Genomic DNA, 18,525 nt, shown 5'->3' on the forward strand with positions numbered 1-18,525 from the left:
AACTAAGATCCCATAAGCTTTGATGGGTGGCCAATAAAAATTCATTAATTAAAAAAATCAAGAAGATAGTATGAATGTGGGGCCTAGTATATAGTAGGTGCTTAATAAACAACAACAATTTTTCTTGGGTTTTAAAAGCTCCTCAAATAACCCCTCTTCCCTCCCCAAGTTTGAATCCAGTTGATAGAAAGACACAGGATAGAGATTTGAAATTCAGCCCTTTTAGAGGGGGAAAAAAATCAATAAAAGCAGATTGGAGGATATAGCTGAGCTAGCTATTCAGCCAAAATGGATTTCAGAATAATTAAATGATTCTCCAAAGCCCATCGCACAAGTATACACACAATTGCAGGCCTCTGTCTTCCCAGGACAGAGCTTACCTGTCAGCTGAAATCCTCAGAGAGGCACCGAGAATCCTTTCTGTCTCTGAGAAAATCATTGCAAAATGGAGGAAACTGTTGGGCTGGGTGTGCCTGTTTTCTCCTCTAAACTTCTCACCATCGTGGTGCCACCCCTCCATCCTCTAATTACAAGATAATTATTGAGACAAGAGACAAGAACGACAGGGACAGGTGAGGGGGACTATATGGGGGAGGGCAAGAGTCACTCCCTTTCCAGTTTTACCTGAGTGGCCTCCTGGGCTAGGCCCAGGTGCAGGTGTGTGGAGGTAAGTGTTTTATTCACCTCATTCTGGAATCACCCACCTTTCCTGCCCTGGTTTGTATCTCACAGGCTGCACCCCCTTTTTCCTAGGTCCTCTCTTACCAACTAGTGTGTGTCTCCGTTCACCCACTGGGAACCACTGGCTGGAGATTGAGGGTGTAAGGAAAGGCGAAGCCAGTTTATTTCTCTTTCTCTCAAAATCAGAAAGTAACTCCTGCCTGGCTCTGGTATGGTATAGTGTTATTTGCTCAGTCATGGTCTCTGGGGTCGCACAGAGTCGGACACGACTGAAGTGACTTAGCAGCTGCAGCAGCAGCAGTCCTCCTCTTTCCAACCCCAGGGATTGTAGTCCGCCAGGCTCCTCTGTCCATGGAATTCTCCAGGCAAGAATACTGGAGTGGGTGGCCATTCCCTTCTCCAGGGCATCTTCCTGACCCAGGGATCAAACCCGTGCCTCCTGCATTGCAGGTGGATTCTTTACCGTCTAAGTCCACCAGGGAAGACCCTGACAAACCCCTCCCTCCTCCCCACTCCTGCTCCCTCTGGGTAGCTCTACTGTGGCTCCAGATGTCACCTGGTGATCTCGGCTCCAAAGCTCTGGCATCATCATCTCATACCTTGACTCTTCCAGCCCTAAGGGTGATAGCAGCTTCCTGGCTTTGCCGACTTTGGGATTTCCTTGCCAGCATTCAAGCCTGGGAAAGGGAGGCTGCAGGGAGGACAGTGCCAAGGACAACACTAGGCCCTGCATCTCTGGGGCTGCAATAGGGGTGGGGATTGCCCTAGTTCTAGACCTCCAGTAGTCAAACCATCCCTCCAGCCCAGAAGGCATTACAGAAAGTCTACACACAAGGATTTGGGGGCAGTCGTCCAGTGGGAAGTTGTGCTTGTGGCATAGGTTTGAAGACAGGTCGTTTGTCTTTATCGAAAAGTGATGAGTGAGATGGTGATTTCCGGGGGGTAGGCTCCCCCTTGACCCCCAGCCATTGCTCCACAGTTGGTGCCGCTCTGCCACCATTCTGTCTCAATGCCAGCTTCTGGACTCTCTACCTCTCTTCACTCAAACCTCCTGCCTGAAGAGGACAGGAGGGGCACTAGTGAGCACCAGCTCTATCAGACACCATGTCAAATCTCCTGGCCTTGACCAGGCTCTTGTTGCAGCCCTGTGTGGCTCAGACCAGCTTCACAACTTAGCGCCTCGCCTCCTGCCCCCAGGTCTTCCCTGTTGCCCTTCGACCCAAGTGTGTGCGACCTGGAAGTACAGGCGAGTTTATGCTTGATGTGGGGAAGGTTTAACCAAGGCAAGAATGGAGCCAATGTAGAAATTCCCCACTCTCACCTCCTCTCCTGCCCAATCTCCCAAGGAATGGTTCTAAGATGCCGTTTATCCCGCTACATCCTCTCCAGGATGAATTCTTCCTCCTCCTCTGCTTTACCCACATCCGCCTTCATTCTGCTCCCTGGAATGAAATCTGAAGTCAGATCTGCTTTCTGGGGAACCCAGGCTAAGATACTAGCCTTCTTATCTCTTATGAAAGAACCCACCCCCAGTGGTTTTCCCAAGAGAAAAAGACATTTAGGAGACAATGAGGCCACAGCACTTTATTTAGGACAGACACAAAGGATTCTGCTAGTATTCATCCCCCTCCTCTTCTCCCTCCCCCTCCACACTATCCATGCCCACCTCCTCATAATCCTTCTCCAGGGCAGCCATATCCTCCCGGGCCTCGGAGAACTCACCCTCCTCCATGCCCTCGCCCACATACCAGTGCACAAACGCCCTCTTGGCATACATCAGGTCGAACTTGTGGTCCAGGCGGGCCCAGGCCTCAGCGATGGCGGTCGTGTTGCTCAGCATGCACACGGCACGCTGCACCTTGGCCAGGTCTCCCCCGGGCACCACAGTGGGGGGCTGGTAGTTGATACCGACCTTGAAGCCCGTGGGGCACCAGTCCACAAACTGGATGGTACGCTTGGTCTTGATGGTAGCGATGGCGGCGTTGACGTCCTTGGGTACCACGTCTCCACGGTACAGCAGGCAGCAGGCCATGTACTTGCCATGGCGGGGATCACACTTCACCATCTGGTTGGCAGGCTCGAAGCAGGCGTTGGTGATCTCTGCCACTGACAGCTGCTCGTGGTAGGCCTTCTCTGCAGAGATGACTGGTGCATAGGTGGCCAGGGGGAAGTGGATGCGAGGGTAGGGCACCAGGTTGGTCTGGAACTCGGTCAGGTCCACGTTGAGGGCGCCGTCAAAGCGCAGGGAGGCTGTGATGGAGGAGACGATCTGGCCGATGAGGCGGTTGAGGTTGGTGTAAGTCGGGCGCTCGATGTCCAGGTTGCGGCGACAGATGTCATAGATGGCCTCGTTGTCCACCATGAAGGCACAATCTGAGTGCTCCAGGGTGGTGTGAGTGGTCAGGATGGAGTTGTAGGGCTCGACCACAGCTGTGGACACCTGGGGGGCTGGGTAGATGGAGAACTCCAGCTTGGATTTCTTGCCATAGTCAACAGAGAGCCGCTCCATCAGCAGTGAGGTGAAGCCAGAGCCAGTGCCCCCTCCAAAGCTGTGGAAGATGAGGAACCCTTGGAGTCCCGTGCACTGGTCAGCCTAGAGCGAAGAGAAACGTGAGATCTGAAGCACTGCTGACCGACAGTAGAGAACCAGCTTGTGCTGTTTGCAATTTCCCCAAAGTTTCATAAAATCCTTGGAAGACTTTTCCAAGGGCAAAAAATAGGCTCTGATACGGCGGTCCCACTCTCCTCTCCTTGCCCCTCCTCCTCTCTCAAACCTCCCGAGACCTTCCACAGACATTTCTCTTGACTCTTGTGCCAACAGTCATTTATTATCATAACTTGCCAATTCCACCTGGTTTCCTACCCATGCCTGCCTCTCGATCTAACTTCTGATGTCTCTGGAGGGCTTCTTTACTGAGATCAACAACCCAGAAACCTGGTCCACATCCTTGCTGAAGGCCCAAGTTGATGAGAGAGCCTTGGGCTGGTGTTGTTTGGATCCCTGTTTTTCACAGGGCCTTCTGTCCACATCCCTACAATACCAGCTGACAATCTGGGACTGCTTATGGGCGTTCATAGCTTGGCCAGGCAGCCTATCGACTGGTGGCCCCTCTGCACAGCATTGGGCCAGTTACTGTAGTAGATAAAGGAGACACCCAGCTCTGGGCTGGAACCCACCCTTTGCCTCCCCTCCTCACTACTCCTGATCCTGTGTGTTTAATTCTTGTCTGGGAGACTCTCCCGAGGACGGAAGCTGCCCTTCCTTATCTGGCCTCCAGATTACTTCATGACAGGAATGCAAATTCCCCTTCCCCAGCCCTCAACTTTTCTCTCACCAGCTTCCGAATCCGGTCCAGCACCAGGTCAATGAGCTCTTTTCCAATGGTATAGTGGCCTCGGGCATAGTTATTGGCAGCATCCTCTTTGCCAGTGATGAGCTGCTCTGGATGGAAGAGCTGGCGGTACGTGCCCGTCCGAACCTCATCTGCAATGGACAGAATTTTAGGTGCCCTGCCCCTTGCAGCCTGGCTCCCAGAGCCCCAGGGTACACAGAAGGGGTGGGGTCACCAGGCCCATTCAGGCAGTTGCTATTGCTCTTGGCTTTAAGGGTGTGTCAATAAAAAGGAAAGGGATGTGTGGTGACCTTGAGACTCTGGAGCTGAATGATAGCAGATCTGGAGTTCTGATTGGCTGCAGCAACTGGGAACCGGAACTCCAGGGCTCTCCAGTTATGGAGAAGGACTTGCTGGGGTACCTGGGACAAGGCGTGACAGGGCCTGATCATCACTCACCGATCACAGTGGGCTCCAGATCCACAAACACTGCCCGGGGCACATGTTTTCCAGCCCCAGTTTCACTAAAGAAGGTGTTGAAGGAGTCGTCCCCTCCCCCGATGGTCTTGTCACTGGGCATCTGCCCATCTGGTTGGATCCCATGTTCCAAGCAGTAGAGCTCCCAGCAGGCATTGCCAATCTGCACGCCGGCCTGCCCCACGTGGACTGAGATGCACTCACGCTGAGTGGGCAAAGGGCAGAGAGAAGGGTATCATGTCTGGACACGATTCCTGCCTTCCTTCCTTGAGTGGTTCTCCAGCTGAAAGCAGAAGTTCCTAGACTTTGCTCTCTGTGCCCCCATCTCCTGGGGGATGTGGGGTGGGGATAAAACCCTCAGGGGAAGCAGAAGATGTGACCATTTCTAAGATTATAGAGTCCTTCTCAGTGACGAAGCATCTTAAGGAACATTGAGGGGCTCAGCTGTGTCTGCCAGAGCACAATAGTCAACCCACTCACGTCTAGAAAGAAAGTAGCATCCATTAATAAGGAAAGCAAGAACCAAGTGAGGTTTCAGGGCTGAGAGACAAGGATAAGGTTTATAAGAGCAGAAAGGACTCTGGATTCACTTTACAGTTAGAAATGCCAGTGAAGAAGGGGAACGTGGGCCTGGAATGGACGTGTGTGTGCTGTTCTTTCCTCTCGGGTATGTGTGGTTCTAGAGTGAAGAGAGTCTGGGAAGAAAGTTCTTCCTCATATGGTTCAAGGCTAGTGGTCAAAGAACTCTTGCCCCTGAAGCAGGACTAGGGTAACCTGCTTGGTCCTAGAAAAGAGAAAGGTCTCTGCTCTGGGGAGCCCCATGAGCATCAAAGAGACTTGAGTCACTTGCTTCATCTTATATTGAGCCTCCATTATGTGCCTGACGTTGTGCAGATACTGGAAATTCATAACACTTAACACCTGGTCCCTGTGCTTAAGAAGCTCACTGTCTAGGAAAGGGAGACTTTCATATGCTTAAGATATGTGACAGTGTGGGAAGTGGGATCCCAGAGTGTTTCTTCCTGCTCCCCTTGAGAAGTGTTTATGGCAGACCTTAAAAACAAAATGAAGGAATTCCCTGGCCATCCGGTAATTAGGACTTTGTACTTTCACTGTTGAGGGTCAGGGTTCAGTCCGTGATGGGGAACTAAGTTCCTGCCAGTCCCATTGTATGGCCATAAAAAAAAAAAAAGAAAAGAAAAACAGAAAACTCAAGCACATCCACCAAATTTCCCCAAGCTTTAAGGCTTAACCATGTGGCAGTTGTGGAGACATGAGAATTCTCACACTGCTGCTAGAAGCCCAAAGTGATGCATCTATCTTGGAAAGTGATTTGGCAATAGCAGAAAAGCTGAAGATGCTCTTGCTCTAGAGAAATTCTCACACAGGTACACAAGAAAACAGGTGAAGGAACAGTCATAGCACCATAGCGACGGAAGCCAATTAGAAGGCCCTCAACAGGAGAAAGTGCATAAAGAATGATTCAGAAGTGGGCGTGGGTGAATACAAGAAAGAATCTTACCCTAAAACATTCTTGCCAGAAAAAAAGCAAATTAAGAGGAATCATGACGTTACTATTTATGTAAATTTTCAACTTGTATGCATCATCTACAGATACATTTTTATGTTTGCTATATATTCTTGGAATGTGTTACAAAAATAAAAAAAGCAAAGGAAATATTAACACCCAATTTGGAATAATGGTTTTGTTTGGTAGAGGAGGGAAGTGAATACAGTCAGAGGATTCTCTTGCTTAAGCTGGGTAGCAGGTGTTCATCATATTATCCTTTATACCTTTTTGCATATCTGAAATATTTCAGAATTTTTTAAAAGAGGATGCTTTCTCCACAAATTGAACACTTCTCTGACTTTGTAAATATGACACAAGGGCCTTAACTTCTTGTGATTTCTTTGGATGACTGGGATTAATACGGAGACCATCTGTATCCCAGCCCCATTACTTCCCCACTTCCCTCAAGCAAGAGTCTTCAATACTCTGAAGGCATCTTCCCTGAGAAATGACAATAATAAGAGCCCCCTCCTAGAATTACTCTGCAGATGAAAGAATGCAAGTTGCCTGGCTCACTGCACAACACAGACTAGGTCAGGCCATATTTCTATTGGATCCCCTTATCCATTCCCCCATCACCCAACCCCGGGGGTCATAGTAAGAGAAAGTCACAGGACTTCCCTGGTGGCTTAGTGGTAAAGAATCTGCCTGCCAATGCAGGAGACACACGTTCGATCCCTGATCTGGGAAGATCCCACATGCTGCAGAGCAACTCAGCCTGTGTGCCACAACTACTGAGCCTGTGCTCTAGAGCCCGGGTGCCGCAACTATTGAGCCCTCGACTTGCAGCTACTGAAGCCCGAGCCCCCTAGAGCCTGCACTCCGCAACAAGAGAAGCTACCATGACAAGAAGCCCACGCCCCGCGGCTAGAGAATAGCCCTCGCTTGCCACAACCAGAGAAAGCTTGCATAGCAACAAAGACCCAGCACAGACAAAAAGAAAGAAGGAAAGAAAAATTTAAAAATAAAATAATGAATTAAGCTGGGAGGGGTTCGGGGTCAAAGGACTCCAGAAATCCCCAGGTCCATGAGGGAGGGCTGACTCAGCTCACCAATCACCCAGCAGGGCCGACGCCTGCTGCTGTATCTCAGAGCCTGCCCAGGTCCCATGCACAGAGCCAGACACTGACCTGGCCTCCACAGCTGAGGGCCCATGCAAGGCATGTCTGACGTGGAGAATGCCTGAGACTCTGGAAACAATGCCCCTCACTCTGGATGTGGGCACAGAACCCAGGCCCTGGAGTCACACAGACTTGGCCTCAAATCCCTATCCCTCTGGGACGTGGACAGAGTTGCTTCAAGGCGGCTTCTCCCATTGCCTTTCCTCGTCGGTGAAAATAGTATAATTTCATACTCTGCAAGCTTTGTCATTTGGGTGCTTAGTTCCATGTGTTAAGCGCTGATTAGGTGCCAGGCACTGTGCTAAGTGGTTCACACACTATCTCATTTAATCTTCATAACGGCCCCCTTAGGTACGTATTTTTATTATCCTATTTTACTGACTCTCAGAGGAGTCAAACAACTTGCTCAAGGTCATGAGCAAAACCAGGAATATTCAGAGAAGGGACGGCCTGGCTCCAACCACACTTCTAACTGCTCTTCTGTCCTGCCTGGGGGGCAGGTTTTCGTAACAGATATCAAATAAGCCTCACCCCCCACCACAGCACCCTCCCACCCCTTCTTTCTCTCCCTCCTGGTACATAGCTGAAATGAGGAGTCAGATCAAGGCACAGGGAAAGGACAGGCTAGCTGGGAGATGGAACCAGAGGCCAGCAGGGGCCCAGGTTTACAGGAAATTGCCTGCACTTTCTACTTGTGTCCTGCTCACCCCATTCTCCCTACCCCTAAATTCAAAGCCCTTCAGCAGCTGCTCAGGCTCTTACCCAGGTCCTAGTTACCATCACCTGTCCCTCTGAACCCCCTGAACAGGCCCCCACATACTAGTACATTTGGGGGGCCACACTCCCATCTGCAAGTCTCTTTCCCTGTCCCCTACCTCACCTGCCTCCACACTATAGCCCATGAACCCCTGGACACAAGGGACCCTCATTTGCATCCTCAGCCCCCACCTCTGCTTACCATGCTGCCTGGCTGGGACTAGCTGGGGTCTTCTGTCTGTCTGCTGCAAGACCGAAGCTGGGGACAGATCTGTGAGGGACACAGAGCCTGCTGGCCTCCTTATACTCTCTGGTCTGTTCTCAGTCGGGGGGAATGTTGTTAGAAACGGCCCCAGGAGGGCAGGTCTGTTGACTTGGTTACCGGGCAGCAGGCAGGCGCTGGGCCCGGGCCCAGGGAGGGGAGGAGGTGCCTGCAGAGGAGGGGCCCACTGGTAGCCCCACACGTAGCCCCACACAGGTATCCAGGTCTCTGGGTACACGGTGTCTGTTGCTCAGTCACACAACCCCTGGTGCTTCAGCCTGGCCCTCACAGGTGGGAGAGGATTTAGAAATTAAGCTGTCTGAGCTCCAGCACCACCCGCCACCCCTCCCAATCCCCCAGAGTTGGTGAGGACTGGAAGAGGAGTGGGCGGGGCTAAGAAAAGTCTGCAGTGGACCAGAAACAATGAGTTACCTAGGGCAGAAGATCAACTTGGGCCTTTCTGGGTGGAAACTCAGAATATTAGAGAACAGCAGAAACTAGAGCTCAAGTTAGCTCCATCTCCAGGAGACGTAAGAGACAGGAGTTTGATCCCCAGGTCAGGAAGATCCCCTGGAGAAGGAAATGGCAACCCACTCCAGTATTCTTGCCTAGAAAATCCCATGGACAGAGGAGCCTGATGGGCTATGGTCCACAGGGTCACAAAGAGTCAGACATGATTGAAGTGACTTAGCACACACTTAACTTCTTTTGCCTCAGTTTTCTCATCTGTAGACTGGGGAGAGGTAGTATACTGTGAGATTAAACAAGATAGATGTGCTTAGTCCAGAACTGGCTGTTGTCCACGGGCAAGGCAAGATACTGAGCAGGGTTTCAAGGCTACTCCTAACAGTCTCTCCCTGTTCTAATGCAAGTCTTTGCTTGTCTAGTCTGGCCTTATTTCCCACAGAAGTAGTCACCATATGGCCTGCAACAAAATTATGAAATAAAAATGTTACTCTCTCCCATTTGTATCCTGCTTTGTTGTTCTCAAGGCAGCCTCAACCCCCCACCCCCCCATGCCCTTATCTCCTTTGAGTCCCTCAACAACTTTGTGTGAGGTGGGCAAGGGAAGGCCTCTACTCCCTGAGGAATAAAAGGAAATTGCTGCCTCTTGGCACGAGGGAGTTAATTAGGGGCAGAATTACGGTTCCTCTGGGACTCAGGATCTGTGCCTCTCCCATTTCCACATGGCAGAGTTTTCGATGTTCCTCATCCTCTCCTGTGTTTTTATTTTAAATTCCGTGGTCAGTGGTGATCATTCCCTTACATACTCCTCAACTCCCTTGTCTCCCTCTAGCTTCAGTTTCCTTGACTGACCAAACCACAACTCTGGTTAAATCCATTTGTTCACCAATTCTGCCTGCACTGACCCGCTAAACAGTGGCTGTAGAAAACCCCAGAACTATATTGACTGATCTAACTTCAAATGCATGACCACTAACCTCAAATGGTCCCTAATGCTGCCTTGAAACCATGTTGCCTCTCTCTAGTCATACTTCCAGCCAGCGCTGTGACCAGGAATAGGAATGTCAGATTTAGAAAATAAAAGAATCTTGTCTATTAATAGCAATCCTCTCCAGGAAGTAGTTTCTAATGTGAATCTTCAGTCAGTATGGCAAATGGTGAAAGAATTATCTTGAGGGTGGGGCTTTATCAGAGCCCTTTTCATCCTAGAATACCAGGGTGTAACCCAGAATATTAAGAGGGTTAACCCTGGTTTGGGCCATGAACTGAGATCTTCTCTGTTCTGCTGCTGCTGCTGCTGCTAAGTCACTTCAGTCGTGTCCGACTCTGTGTGACCCCATAAACAGCAGCCCACCAGGCTCCTCCATCCCTGGGATTCTCCAGGCAAGAACACTGGAGTGGGTTGCCATTTCCTTCTCCAATGCATGAAAGTGAAAAGTGAAAGTGAAGTCGCTCAGTCGTATCCAACTCTTCAAAACCCCATGGACTGCAGCCCACCAGGCTCCTCCATCCATGGGATTTTCCAGGCAAGAGTACTGGAGTGGGGTGCCATCGCCTTCTCTGCTTCTCTCTCCTACCTGGAACTAAAAGGCCAGGATCCCTGGAGAGAAGACACAACCAACCAACACTTCAAAGTTGAGAAAGCCCGGTCTACACTGGGTTGATCCACGAAGGCATAGAACTCTGGAATTATTATCCAGATGGAAGGATTTGGGGCCCACTGTGTCCCAGAGTGTCCTGCTAGCACTCCAACTTCTCCCAACTGGTCTTTGAAGTTAGGCATCTCAAAGTCAACCTTGACAACACTGGTTCTGCACAGAAAATTCTCTTCAAGGCAGGCAGGGGGAGGGGTCTCATATAAAACAAGAATAAAGAGACCTTTTTTAAAGTTTTTTTTTTTTAATATGGATGATTTTTAAAGTCTTATTTAATTTGTTACAATATTGTTTCTGTTTTATGTTTTGTTTTTTTGGCCATGAGGCATATGGGATCTTAGTTCCTGGATCAGGGATTGAACCCCCACCCCCCGCACTGGAAGCTGAAGCCTTAATCACTGGACCACCAGGGAAGTCCTGAGATTTTTTTTTAAGAGCATGTAATGTATCTAAGTTATAAAATGAGAGGTGATCAATATTCTTCATTCCTTGAACAATGTTTATTGTCTGCTGTGTGCCAAGCACTGTTGCCAGAGATACAGTGGTAGTAGACAAAAAGAGTCTGAGCTTTCAAGGAGTTTGTATTTTTGTGGGAAGACATAATAACTAAACAAGAGAATTTCAGATAGCAATGAACACTTGAAGAAAACAAAACAGATAATGGCACAGAAAGAGACGAGGTGGGGGGAGAGTAGGAGAGGGGGCTACTACTGAGAAGAAGCCACTCTCCAGGAAGGTGATGTTTGAAATTAATAAGGAGTGGGCCACACCAAGATCTGAACTGTAGTGTTCCAGGCAGAGAGAATAGCAAGTGCAAAGGAACAAGCCTGGTGTATATAAGGAAATGGAGGGAGGGAGTTCACAGAGGGAAAGGGACCTGGGAAGGAGAATGGCTTAAAAAACAAAAAAAAAATTATTTACTTATTTGGCTGCACCAGGTCTTAGTTGAAGCCCGTGGGATCTTTAGCTGCAGCATGCACACTCAGGTGTGGTATGTGGGATCTAGTTCCCTGACCAGGGATGGAATCCGGGCCTCCCGAATTAGGAGCTTGGAGTTTTAGCCAATGGACTACCAGGGAAGTCCTGAGAATGGTTTTTATTACAAGTGTGATGGGGGGTGGGGGGTTAAGCAAGCCTCATGGCCTACTTCGTGTTTTGTTTTAGAGAGAGTATTGCAGCTGCTATGTGGAGAGTACATTATAGAGGTTCAAGAGTGGGAGCAGGAAGCGAGGAGACCATGGCTAATATCCAGCAATGAGGGGATGGTAGCTTGGACTAAACTGGGGGTGAGGGAAGTAGCTGGGTTGAAGTGATAGGACATGCTAATCTGGGCTGTGCAGACCTACCCAACAGCCTTACCTGACCCCTGCCTCCATGTCTTCTTTGCTGGCACGGTCCTGATTTTGTATAATTTTTCACCCTTCCACTTGGTCAAGGAAGATGGCCTTTCTCTAGACCTAAGGGTAAGTATGCTGCTGCTAAGTCACTTCAGTCATGTCTGACTCTGTGCAACCCCATGGATGGCAGCCCACCAGGCTCCCCCGTCCCTGGGATTCTCCAGGCAAGAACACTGGAGTGGGTTGCCATAGCCTTCTCCAAGGGTTAGTCCAAACCATTCATGGTAGTTCCAGTGCCCCCTTCCAATGACTAGTTTAGGCCTGAGGTCAGTGAGATACAAGGGAAAGTCTGCTGGGGTGCTTTAAGGAAAGGTTTTTCTCTCTGATAAAAAGAGATGTGGGAGGAAACCACCCCCCCTTTCCTGCCTTAGGATGGTGTCATATGAGGGCATGATACTTGGAGCTGTGGTAGTCATCCTGTGATCAGGAGAGAAGACGTCACCAGGCCATTGAGGATGCCAGAGCAGAGAGCTGGACATACTGGACTTACTGGTGACATCACTGAACCAATCCTGGAACTGCCCTCCATTCAGATTTCTTGGGGGATAATAATACACCCATTGTTTAAGCTGCTGGTAGCTAGGCGTTCCATGATTTGAAGCTAAAACATTCTAATTAATAAAAGAGGGGAGGAAGAGAATGAAAGAGGAATAGAGGACAGTCCTCCATTTTTACCTAAGGACTTGGGAGGAAGGTGGTATTATTTACTCAGACCCGGGGCTTCCCTTGTGGCTCAGCTGGTAAAGAATCTTCCTATAGTGTGGGAGACTCAGGTTTGACCCCTGGGTTAGGAAGACCCCCTGGAGAAGGGAAAAGCTACCCACGCCAGTATTCTGGCCTAGAAAATTCCATGGACTGGTACAGACATGACTGAGCGACTTTCACTTTCAGGAGCCTAGGACAGAAGCAGGTTTGGCAGGGAGTGTGATAGGAGTTCTACTTTGTGTTGTGTTGAGACATCTAAGGGGCTTTCAAGGTATGATATCAAAAAGCCAAACAGTCATGTGACTCTGAACCTCAGAGGAGAGGTCCAAAATGGAGAAGTACTTTTGAGAACCATCAACATATAGGTGATACGGCTTTCTTTTTATTCTATTCTTGCACTGCAGCTTGGGATGTTTATACTCTAGCTATTCTTTTTTGAGTAACCCTAGATAAGTTATAATTGCTTTTAATTACAGACATTTAAAAATACACCCCTTGTAGTCCAAGGGACTCTCAAGAGTCTTCTCCAACACCACAGTTCAAAAGCATCAATTTGGCGTGCTGCGATTCATGGGGTCGCAAAGAGTCAGACACAACTGAGCGACTGAACTGAACTGAACTGAAAAAATACACCCCACAGTAGAGATAACATAATAAAACCCCATATACTCATCACCCACTTTCAACTATTGCTCCTTCAGGGAGAAAAAGCCTGTGGAAAGCCTGGGAATGAGCTATGAGGAGCACCCTTTAGAGGTAAGCCATCAAAGACCACCAAGAAGGAGTGGCTAGGACAAAAGCCAGGAGCAGAAGTGTCATCAAAGCCAAGAACAAAGTACTTCAACTATGAAACACTATAAAGGAAGGATCAGTTATGTCACATACTGCTGAGAGGCTGAGAAAGATGAAGAGAGAGGCATGGTTTGGCAAGATGGAGGTCACTGGCGACCTTAGCAAGAACATCTCAGTGGAGCGTGTGAACCAAGCCAGCGTGGACAGCAGGGAGGAGAGAAGACACAGAGCTCTCCCGTAGGAAAGATGGGCTGTGAGGAGGAGGACAGCTAGTAGATGCTCCAACTGAAAACAAAAACAAAAATGGGTGTGCAGTAAGGCTCAGCTCCACCTCTCCCTAATGGAATCCATGGAGACATTTTAAACCTTGATGGGGACTTTCCTGGTGGCTAAGACTTTGAGCTTCCACTGTAAGGGGCTCAGGTTTGATCCCTGGTCAGGGAACTAAGCTCCCACATGCCACGTGGCACAGCCAAAAGCAAACAAAGAACTTTGATGACCTTGCCACACTGCTTCAAGATGGAGGTGAGACTGTGAGAAGGAGTTGGGAAAGATGGAGATAACAGTAGGCAAGGTGAAGAGGGAGAGCGACCCAAAGAGAGAGTTGACACCCACTTTGGGTGAGTGGACTAAACAATACCTCATCAGGAAGATTGAAAAAGTGTTTGGCATTGTCTTCTAGATTCTATGTGAATGTCCAAGAGTTTTCTGTTTGGTAATATGGACTATTACCTGCACACCTACCAAGAGCTTATGGCCCTTATTCAGGGGATCTGTCTATATCCTGAGAAAATACATGCACACTCAGTCATGCTTGTTTGTGCATGAGCATGCACGCTCAGACACACATGCCCAACCAGATGCAGACTCTATATTCCACCAACATGCCCTGGGTGTGTCTCCCTGCACCCTTGTCTTCTCTGTTTTCTCTGTCAGGAAGCCTGCTTAGGGCTGTGAACTCATTGCTGCAGGAGACAGGCTAACATAAATGTGTGATGTGGGCTGAGCATGTGATGTTAAATGACAGTGGGCACTGGTCTTCTGTGTCAGGGAGACACAGAGTAACGAGGGCTGGGTGAACTGGAGCAGCTTGTTGCCCATCCTAAGAAGGTAGCCATCGCCCAGCTACGTTTGTTGCCGCATCGTTTTCCTATCCAGGCTGTAACAAATTGCTTCAAACTTAGTAGCTTAAAACAACAAAAATGTATTTATTATCTCACGTTCTGGAGATCAAAAGTCCAAAATAAATCTTATAGGGAATGCAATATTATGATTTATAAGAAAAAACTGTGGCTACTCAGATGACCAAAATGTATTTCTTATATATTATGTGGTCTTTGTCCATTCTTCTTGGCTCACAGTTCCCAAAACCCTGAGAATTCCCTAAGTGCTGAGAGTGGTCAAGGTGTCTTGCTATGTGAATGAGGTGACTTTTGGACCCACCTAAGGATGGGGGCTGCTTGCCCGTGGAGCCCACTGAGCAATTAGAGGTTTAGGAATTTCAGTCCCATCAGGCTCTCCTGACCTCCTGAAGGGGGTGGGTAGCTGGAGATTGAGTTCAATCACCAATGGTCAGTGATTTAATCAACCATGTTTATGTAATGAAGCCTTCATCAAAACTCAAAAGGATGGGGTTTGGAGACCTTCCAAGGTGGTGAACACATGGAGATGCTGGGAGAGTAGAGCACCTGGAGATGGTATGGAAGCTCATGGCCTTTTACCCTACATGGCCCTCTGCATCCCTTCTATCTGGCTGCTCCTGGCTTATATCCTTGTGTAATAAACCAGTGATCTAGTAGGTAAAATGTTTCTCTGAACCCTACGAGCCTCTCTAGCAAATTAGTTGAGCCCAAGAAAGAGGTGATGGTAAGCTCTAATCTGCAGTCCATCAGTCAGGACAAGTAACCATATGGACTTGTGGTTGGTATCCAGAGTTGGAGGGAGGTGTTGGAACTTCCAGTTTGTAGCTTGCGGGTCAGAAGCTTAGGTAACAACTGGGACTTGTGACTGGCATCTGAAGCAGGAAATGGGGGGTCAGTTTTGTAGGATCAAACCTTTAACCTGTGGAACCTGATGCTATCTCCAGGCAGAAAGTGCAGAATTGAGCAGTATTCTCGAACCCCTTGCTAGTGTCTGAGAATTGCTTGGTGGTGTGTGGGGAAGCCCCCTCTCCCACCATTGGAATTGGAAACCTATTTACGGATAAATTCAAGGCATTGGCACGGTTGCTTTCCTTCTAAAGACTTTAGAGGAAAATATGTCCCTTGCCTTTTCTGTCTTTTAGAGGCTGTCCACATTCCTTCACCATGGCCTCCTTCCATCTTGAGAGCCTTCACTCTGACCTCTCCTCTTCCCTGACTTGACTCTCCTGCCTCCTTCTTCCATTTAGAAGAACCCTTCTATTTCTCTTGGTAAATGTCACATTCCACTTGAAAATAGGTGGGTTATTTTAAAATATCTTTTGATATTAATTTCTAACATGATTCTACAGTGATAAGAGGAGCGATTCTGTATGATTTCAATACCTTTAGACAGTGAAAGTTTTGGACCTTGTTTTAGTCCAGTGTCTTCTAGTTTACAGTCTGTGGGAACTTGAACAGAATTTGTATTCTATTGCTGTGTGAAAATTGTATAATCTTAATTATGTTGAATTCATTCATAGTGCTTTTCAGGTCTACTAGATCCTTTTACTCTATAGAAGATAATTAATTTTTGAGAAAATGGTATTGTATTCATTGTATTAATTTTTGAGAGTTTGATATTGAAAGCCCAACTAAAAATCTTAATTTATCTACTTTTTAAAATAACTATAATGTATAGTGGAACTATATGTAACCTTGTTCTATATTTTCCAAGTCTCTTGTTAATGTGTTATCATACTTTCATAATTAAAAAAATTTTTTTTAATTAAAACAAGGACTAGTGATTACACTGGGCCCACCCAGAAAACCCCAAATCTCCCCATCTAGGAGATTTGCAGGCCTAGATGGGCTTTCTTGGGCAAAAGCACTGCAGGGAAATGTTGCTCCATTTTCATTTAGGAAAACGAGTACATTGTGTAAGCCGTTATGGGAGGGAGAGGACATGGATTCCTTCAGACTCCTGTTGTGTCTTTTCCCCTTATTATCCAGCTGTGTATTGTTCTTGCATCACTGTAATAAACCCTAGCTGTGAGTACAAGGTTATGCTGAGTCCTGTGAATCTGTCTAGTAAGTCTTCTAACATAGGGGTGGTCTTTGGCGATGCCCCATACATTTTTTTCATATTCTAAACGCAATAGGGGTTAACACTGTGGGGGCCAGATGAAACATTTCAGAGAGGGAATTTGTTTTCCAGGCTGCTAATTTGAAACTTCTGGCATCTTAAGAGTTTCACCTTAATTTCAGTCCCATCTCTATAGTGAAACAATTCATCTGACACACACTTAGCAAATGTTACCATGTGCCAAGTGCCATACTAGGCACTGGGGAACACAAAAGTGAATAAGACACAGTCTTTTGCTTCAGCAAGATCACTGTCTAATAAGATGGACATATGCATGAATAGCTGCAGCATGAGGTGCTACAGGCACTAAAATAAATTAACAAAATGCTCTAAGAGTCCAGGCAGCTGGATACATAGTGCTTTCCTGTGTACCTAGGCATCCTCCAGTTCATCTGGTCCTCACAACCCAAAGTTATTATCCCAGTTTTACAGAAAAAGAAGCTGAACCTGAAGAACAAATAGGTTTGGGGTTTTGCCTAAGATAGCACAAGTCTCTTAAAATACTCACTCTGCAGGGTTGGGCTGCACAAGGAAAACAGAGGGCTAGGGAAGGTCTGAACGAGGCCACGTGTTTTGTAGTCACCAAGGCTCCTTGCTCTGTAGAGACCGTGACCCCATTTCCCAAAGCAGCCTCATTATGTGCCCTTGCCAGGTTTCTTTTCTATGAATGAGTCTTGTTCTCCCAACCATATGGTTAGTCTACTGGGAAAAGAGACCTTGTCATATTTCACGGTGTTTCTTTCCATGCCTTGGTAAAGTAAGGTATCAGTTAGCTATTTTGTTGGTAGCAAGTTGCCATTGCTAGTTATTTTATCCTGCTGTGTTATATTGTCAGGCAGTCTTGGCCCTAGGAAATACTAGGAGAAACAAATAGGAGAGACAGGTGAATCTTTTCCCAGGAGACAGGATGTACCAATAGGTACGTAGGGCACTTCTGATGATTTCTGCACTGAAGAGAGACAGGTAGAAAATGTAAGGCATGCAAGGGAAAGCAGAAGTAGGTTGAAAAGCCCATTCTTGTGAGACATGGGGATGAAAAGTAGAAAGAAGGAATAGCTTTAGCTGAGACCTCTGCCAGAGCTCCGAGGGCTTTGAGATGCAGCTAGCAGATCCTGCCCATGGCTTAAGGACAGAAGAGGAATGGAAAGTCAAAACCAGCCATGGCATCAGAATCTCCATTTTCTTTTTTCCTGTTCAGAGTCAACAAACACCTCACAATGCTTTCTGGGGGTGGGATCGGTATCTCCTTTAACCGGTGAAGATGCCAAGAATTCAGTGAGGTTAAGTCACTTGCCCAAGGTCACATAGGGCAGTCAGGATGCGAATCCCAGAAGCTCCAGCGGTTCTGGGTGCAGGAAAGTGGGCAGGTGGCTATGGCGAGGACCGGCTAATAGTGACGGTGCTGATGACGGGGCCACTGACCAGTGGGCAGCCAGCAAGACGCGACAGATTCTGAGGGTCGGCCCTCGCAGACAGACTGTGGGGCTCGGCTCTGCGGAGCAACCTAAGGGATCGGCAACCTGGGGCTCAGACTGTGCAGCTCCCGGTCCTCGGCCGCCCGCGGGCGTTGGCGAAGGCCAGCGGTCCCGGCCGGGGACCCGCAGGCCTCGTGCGACTGCAAGCCGTTCATGGGGGACGCGCCAGAGCCAGGCAGTGGGCCGGAACCTCCAGAGAGGCAGAGTGGGGAGGGCACAGGCGAAGGCTGGCTGCAGCCACTCCGGAAAAACAGCCTCTGCAGCACCCGGCCTAAGTCAGAACACCTTAGCGACAGGCGCCCCCACGAAGCAGGTGCAGGAGAGACACGTCCTGGCACCGCGCCTTGCGTCCCAATAGCGGAGCTCGGGAGCTCCGAGTGTCGGCGCAAAGCCGGGAGAGAAGGGTTTAAGCTCGGGTCGCTGCTGCTCACTCACGCGGGACAGGTGAGGGACTCTGGCACGCCCGGGGGAGGGGACTCGCTCTGGCCCCACCCCTCCGGGCCGCCTACCTTTCGGGGGCGTGGCGTTTGGGCCGCCCCGCTCCTAGTGGGCGGTCGGAGCGCGCGGGCCCGC

At 48.6% G+C, this 18,525-nt stretch overlaps 1 protein-coding gene across 1 annotated transcript; it reads right to left on the minus strand.

Annotated features, from left to right (window-relative positions):
* Positions 1 to 2,242: 2,242 nt before the first annotated feature.
* LOC120854340 (tubulin alpha-1A chain-like) lies at positions 2,243 to 8,243 on the minus strand. Its single transcript, XM_040228272.1, has 4 exons — positions 8,140 to 8,243; positions 4,473 to 4,695; positions 4,017 to 4,165; positions 2,243 to 3,274 (listed from the first exon to the last, which is right to left on the minus strand). Exons 1-4 carry the CDS (start codon positions 8,140 to 8,142, stop codon positions 2,294 to 2,296), a joined length of 1,356 nt encoding a protein of 451 aa, XP_040084206.1. The 5' UTR covers positions 8,143 to 8,243; the 3' UTR covers positions 2,243 to 2,293.
* Positions 8,244 to 18,525: the final 10,282 nt, after the last annotated feature.

This window comes from Oryx dammah, unplaced genomic scaffold (genome assembly GCF_014754425.2).
Source record: "Oryx dammah isolate SB20612 unplaced genomic scaffold, SCBI_Odam_1.1 HiC_scaffold_27, whole genome shotgun sequence".
In the NCBI taxonomy this organism is placed as follows: domain Eukaryota; kingdom Metazoa; phylum Chordata; class Mammalia; order Artiodactyla; family Bovidae; genus Oryx; species Oryx dammah.

Bases quoted from the DNA above. Each gene is read 5' to 3' on its own strand.
- LOC120854340 (XM_040228272.1), bottom strand. The intron at 4,166-4,472 runs GTGAGTGATGAT...TGTCCATTGCAG, and splicing joins TCTGGAGCCCACTGTGATCG to ATGAGGTTCGGACGGGCACG. The intron at 3,275-4,016 runs GTGAGAGAAAAG...TCTTCGCTCTAG, and splicing joins TGGACCGGATTCGGAAGCTG to GCTGACCAGTGCACGGGACT.